Raw genomic sequence first — 5,478 nt, forward strand, 5'->3', positions numbered from 1 at the left:
ACGACTGGAGGTCCTGAAAGAAAATCACGATTCTGAATTAGCTGGTCACCTGGGAATCTCCAAAACCATCTCTCGGCTAGCCCGGAATTATTACTGGCCAGGGATGTTCAGAGATGTCGCAAAATACGTAAGAAACTGCCCATCCTGTCAAAGGTACAAAGTACCACAACAGAAGACGCCTGGAAAAATGCAACCACATAGAATGACTGATGCACCGTTCCAAGAGGTCTGTACAGATGTGGTTGGGCCACTTCCCCGTTCCAAGAAGGGAAATTCTTACGTAGTGGTGATGCAGGACCGTTTCACGAAGTGGGTTGAATGCCGTCCGTTGCGGAAAGCCACCGCCAAAACCGTTTACTCAGCCCTATATGAACAGGTTATACTCCGATATGGCTGTCCGAAACTGGTGATATCTGACAATGGGGTACAATATGACAGTAGACTGTTCAAAAACAGTCTCCGAGAGCTAAACATTGCTCACCGTTTCACCCCTCCGTATACACCACAGTGCAACGCCGTAGAACGAGCCAATCGTACGTTGAAAACTATGATAGGTCAGTTCTGTGAAGCCGATCACCGTACTTGGGATGAGAAATTAGGTGAACTAACCTTCGCCCTGAATACCGCAAAACAAGAATCTACAGGATTCACACCGGCATTCCTGAACTATGGAAGGGAACTAACAGTTCCAAAGGCAATCTACTCGTCAAACACCCAAGACGAAGACACCGAGGAGACAAACAGAAGCCCAGAAGAAAGTAGAGTAAATCTTACTCACCGTACAGAACAAATCCGTCATCTTCAGGAGGCCTATGAGTTTGTCAATACCAGGTTGTACCGTGCATTTGAGCAGCAAGCTCACCATTACAACCTCCGTCGAAGAGAAGTTCGTTTCCATGTCGGTGATAGAGTTCTGCGCCGTGCTAATCCGCTGTCGTCCGCCGTTGATAGCTTTGCAGCCAAGTTGGCTCCGAAGTTCTCTGGTCCGTATACCGTTGTGAAAGTAATTTCACCCGTTGTGTATGACCTGAAAGATGACAGTGGTAAGAAAATCACCAATATTCATGTAAAGGATTTAAAACCGTTTCATCCGTTAGATTGTTAGTGAGTATACCGTATATAACCGTTTAGAATATCTACCGAACTCACCATTTGGTCCCGGTCTCGTTCGAGGGGTTTCCCGTTTTGTCCGCCAGAACCCTCCGGCCGTCGGTGGGTGTTGACCGTGCTGAACGTAAAATCAGTTTCAGATGTCCGACTTGCAGACAACCGTATCCGGGGCGTGCTGGCGTTGTGGCCTCCCCGGACCGACCTGGCTGACTAGGGGACCGTCGACTCGAAGCTGTGACCGTTGTGGCCTGTGGGACACACTGGAGGCCTGTGACTGCATCGAGGGTAGGGAAGATACCCCGTGGCCACGTCGGATGCTGACGAGCGAGGAGCTTGCTCTTCGAGCATGCCCGAGATGCTCCACCGATTCACAGCACCTCCACTTGGTAAACTAGTTAAATAACCGTTTTACCTTTCCTTCCCTCGACAGGTACCATTTTCCCCGTACTCCGTCCTACTCCAAGTGTGCAGTCCGTGGCCCCATGCCGGTATGTGAATCCGCACCGTCCGTCCGTCAGTACATCACAAGTTGTCCGGCCCCTAGAGAAAAAAAAATAACTCAACGAGGATGCGGCATCCGGACCAGCCAGAACCGTGTTCTCTCCGAATATTTGAACTAATACTGATTACCGTTGCAGGATGGAGAAATACTGTATAGAGGCCATTCTGGGGGAAGGCGGCTTTGGCCGCGTTTTCAGTGCCAGGGAACGTGGTCAGGAGGGCCAACGCCGTGCCATCAAAGAGGTCCACCTGGATCCCCTAGCCGCCAGGGAGGCAGAATTCATGGGCCTCTTTGACCACTGCAACATACTACCGCTCATCGAGACGTTGGTGGAGCCCCCTCACTTATACCTGGTCTTGCCGTTATGTGAGGAGGATTTGGGGACCTTCCTCGCCCGCAAGGGTCCGAGGAGGGGCCCCTCATCCTTCTTCCGGGTGGTCCGCCAGATCGCCGTGGGTCTCGCCGAATGCCATCGGCACGGCGTGGTCCACCGCGATCTGAAACCCGGTAACGTGCTAAGACGGGGGGCTCGGTTCATGCTAGCTGACTTCGGAGTGGCCGAGCAAATTACACCGTGCCGACCACTCCTGACAGAGTTGGCTGGCACTCCAGTGTACTGGAGCCCGGAACAACACCGCCGGGAACCGTACAACACCGCGGTGGATCTATGGGCCTTAGGGCTCGTGGCCATGGACGTGGCCACGGGCCGGCCCTGACGAACCGACGGACAGGCTACGGAGCACTGGGCCTCCTCCCCAGGCGAAGAACGCCAGAGGGAGTTGGCCCAGCTGCACCCGTCCGTGGTCTGGTTCGTCGAAGGGCTGTTGATGGACGAGCCGTCCCTCCGCCGCTCCGCCGACCAGTGGGAGTGGCCGGCCGTCCATCTGTCCACCGTGGTGGACCTGGAGACAACCCCAGCACCACCTTCCGATGGTCCGTGGATCGTCCGCCTGCCACCGGACCTGGCACACCGATTAGATACCGCACCGCAACCCCCAGAATGGACCCGGAGCCTAAAGCGGAAAGTGAGGGCGCTCCTGCCGGGTAGCAGGGGCGGTCCGCGAGCCCGACACCGCTTTAGGTTCCCGTCCGGCTCCGTCCGCCGAATCTGGGTGCCGCCAGAAACGGACAAGACAAGAGGTACTCCGTCTCTCTGTCTTAGGATAGAGAGAAGTCAGAAAAAAAAAAATAAAAATACACTAACGATCATGCAGAAATAGTACCTCACTCACCTGTCTTTTTCTAGAAGGAACCGACCGTTGAGGCCACGACTTGTCCTCCATCCGACACCATGGCTGACGACAACATGGAGGTGGAGATCCTGGAACGCCTCGATAAGGAGCTGGGATTTGTGGACCCCGAGGAGGTGGACATACCCGAAGATCCACCCAGACCGGTCCCCTTACCGTTGGGAGCAGCGAAGGCATTCCTCCGCCCGACGCCGAATATCACCGCCGGTTGCTCCACAACACCGTCCCCAGCGCTCGGACCGGCGAGACTACCAGGGACAACACCGCCCAGGGAGAAGGTCCCATCCAGCACCATTGAATCCTGGGGAAAAACCGGAGTCAGTAAAAGGTACCTGGAGACGAAAGCAAGGATACGGAAGGGAACACAAACACAAGAGCAACAAACCGACAAAGACGAGTACCTACCCCCAAACACCAGAACCGTTGGGACTATGGGCCCCCAGGTATACATAGAGCTCCGCCCGGGTTTGTGTTGGAGGTGCGGCCAGGGGGAACACACCAGAGCCACCTGTAGCAGAACCCCCACCCTGTTCTGCAGCCGCTGTGGTCTGTTGGGCACCCTCTCCCGGGACTGTCCATGTGGAGGTGCGAAGAAGAAAGATCCAACACCGTCTCCTACCGGTCCAGGAAACAAGAAGCTCCGTACCGCTCCAATTCCGAAGAAAGAACCGCTTCCCCGGAAGACCGCTCCAGGTCCAAAGAAGGAACCGCTCCCCCGGAAGACGTCCAAGAAGACGACCCAGGCCTGTCCGAGGTGCCACTATGTGGCCAAAACCTACGACAAGAAGTCCCGTTAATGACCGTAATCAAAATAAACCGTACCGTTATATTGTACTGATCACCGATAATAAATGAGATACATCCGTTCTGTCCGTCTCTATTTCACTCCTCTATTACCGTTAAAAATATTCATCACCGAAAATAGGTTAATAATGGGGTACTACCGCTGCTTTCACTGAATAAGTGCCCAGGTGAGTGAAATAGAGCCTTATACTTGTATCTCCTTATTAACTGACAGAATGTACATACCTATATTTCCGCGATTCCACCATAACCGATAGATCTAACCTGGTCTGCCAGTGTTGGAAGATTCTGTTCCGTACAATCTTGTTTGTTCTGTGCAACTTTTATTACCACCAAACAGGACCGTCTGACTGTCATCCAGTGGGTAAGTGGTATCCCACACACCTACAACAGAAAATTCCGTTAATTCAATGGAAAAACAGGAACCGTTACAGTTGATTCAATTTTTCTGTATTAATTGTGGGTCCGATAATAACAAGTGAGATACACCCGTCCTGTCTGTCTCTATTTCACCCCTGTGTCACTGTTAAATACAATAACCGAATAGAAAATAGCAATAGAAGGCTGACACCGCTTACACCGATATTACAAACTGGCCTGAACGGTAAGTGAAATAGAACAGTATATTTGTATCTCCTTATTCAAATTACCGACCGTACTTACCGTTTCTTCCGAAATTCCACCGTACACCCTGTTATCCCTCTGCTCCAGGATATCAGTATACTAAATGCTTTTCTCTCCTTTTTGTGCAACCTACACTTGCTGCTGACTCCAACACCATCGGAGAATTGCACCACCGTCACAGGGGGGAGCCAACGACGCTGTCCAGTATTCCAAACTATCCTGGTTGGACGATATTGGTAACTGTTAACCCCCATGACATGTGCCCGGAGCCGGCTTTGCGAAGTCCACCCTAAAATGGTTCAGAAATAACACAACGAATGACAAATCGAAATGGTACTCACTTTGAAGATTCCGTCCTGCACTGTTTCCACTATTTTCCGGCATTTCTTTCACCGATGGAAATGGCAATCGAAATTTGGAACCACCCGGCGAAATTTGACAATTGGACTTTGGAGGTTAGCTGATAGAACACAGAACTTCGACAGATTCATCGAAGAGCGCCGTCATCGCGGACCATAGAGTGGGAGCATTAGCCGAGTTACGCCACCTGGAGTAGATTAGGTGAACTTGTTTATTGTAAATCCGATCTCAATCGTCTTGCCGTGAATAGTCAAACCGTTAACCGGACTTAGTAGATTTCACCGTGAAAAATTTAATCCCCTATTTCATCGTGGATTCAATTTTTCAACCGGAGCCGAGGGGATGTAATGAGAAAATGGGTTTTCAAACCTATTCCCTCATTTTAGAATAATTATTTTAGTTTTCCTTTTTAAATAATTTTGTTTCGAATTAATTTCCGAGAAATCTTTTCGAATTTCCAATTCAGGATTCCGACATCGTTCGGAATTGTAAACATACCGTACCGTTTTTATTCCGTTTTTATTTCCTAAAAACGATGTCGCACCGTATAAAACATCCTGAATTGGAAGATAACCGAGTTTTTTGGTTTGCTAGCACAGATAAGTCGAAATTAAAACGTCTTCATCGACGCAAATTTACCGAATTTCGACTGTCGGGCACATCTGATTTCCGCACCCCCCCTGTGGGTATAAAATCAGATGTTCCCCCGCAGGCCACTTCACTTACGTTGTCCACTTGTTCTTAACTTGCTGTCAGATAGTTTTGACTTACGAATTATAGCCTGATTGTTCACTTGTGATTTTCGCTTGATTCGAATTATTAGAGCCG

The 5,478-nt window shown here is 50.5% G+C and overlaps 2 protein-coding genes across 5 annotated transcripts; one reads left to right on the top strand and one right to left on the bottom strand.

The window, feature by feature from the left end:
- Positions 1-1,063: 1,063 nt before the first annotated feature.
- LOC123321595 lies at positions 1,064-3,776 on the top strand. 4 transcript variants are annotated; one of them, XM_044909274.1, is made up of 2 exons: positions 1,064-1,496; positions 2,862-3,776. In XM_044909274.1, the coding sequence occupies exons 1-2, from the start codon at positions 1,251-1,253 to the stop codon at positions 3,657-3,659; spliced, it is 1,044 nt and encodes a 347-aa protein (XP_044765209.1). In that variant the 5' UTR covers positions 1,064-1,250; the 3' UTR covers positions 3,660-3,776. The 4 variants fall into 4 exon arrangements, with proteins under 4 accessions (XP_044765209.1, XP_044765208.1, XP_044765210.1 ...); XM_044909273.1 differs by having other exon boundaries at positions 1,066-1,496; positions 2,859-3,776; XM_044909275.1 differs by lacking the exon at positions 1,064-1,496 and adding an exon at positions 2,619-2,752 and having other exon boundaries at positions 2,859-3,776.
- A 220-nt stretch (positions 3,777-3,996) lies between these two features.
- Positions 3,997-4,812, bottom strand: LOC123321943. Its single transcript, XM_044909754.1, has 3 exons — positions 4,632-4,812; positions 4,330-4,579; positions 3,997-4,050 (listed from the first exon to the last, which is right to left on the bottom strand). Exons 1-3 carry the CDS (start codon positions 4,672-4,674, stop codon positions 4,020-4,022), a joined length of 324 nt encoding a protein of 107 aa, XP_044765689.1. The 5' UTR covers positions 4,675-4,812; the 3' UTR covers positions 3,997-4,019.
- Positions 4,813-5,478: the final 666 nt, after the last annotated feature.

Source organism: Coccinella septempunctata, chromosome X (assembly GCF_907165205.1).
Source record: "Coccinella septempunctata chromosome X, icCocSept1.1, whole genome shotgun sequence".
NCBI lineage: Eukaryota > Metazoa > Arthropoda > Insecta > Coleoptera > Coccinellidae > Coccinella > Coccinella septempunctata.

Bases quoted from the DNA above. Each gene is read 5' to 3' on its own strand.
- LOC123321943 (XM_044909754.1), bottom strand. From the start codon at position 4,674: ATGCCGGAAAATAGTGGAAACAGTGCAGGACGGAATCTTCAAA. The intron at 4,580-4,631 runs GTGAGTACCATT...GAACCATTTTAG, and splicing joins TGCAGGACGGAATCTTCAAA to GGTGGACTTCGCAAAGCCGG. The intron at 4,051-4,329 runs GTAAGTACGGTC...TTTCTGTTGTAG, and splicing joins GTGGAATTTCGGAAGAAACG to GTGTGTGGGATACCACTTAC.
- LOC123321595 (XM_044909273.1), top strand. From the start codon at position 1,251: ATGTCCGACTTGCAGACAACCGTATCCGGGGCGTGCTGGCGTTGTGGC. The intron at 1,497-2,858 runs GTAAACTAGTTA...GTCTTTTTCTAG, and splicing joins ATTCACAGCACCTCCACTTG to AAGGAACCGACCGTTGAGGC.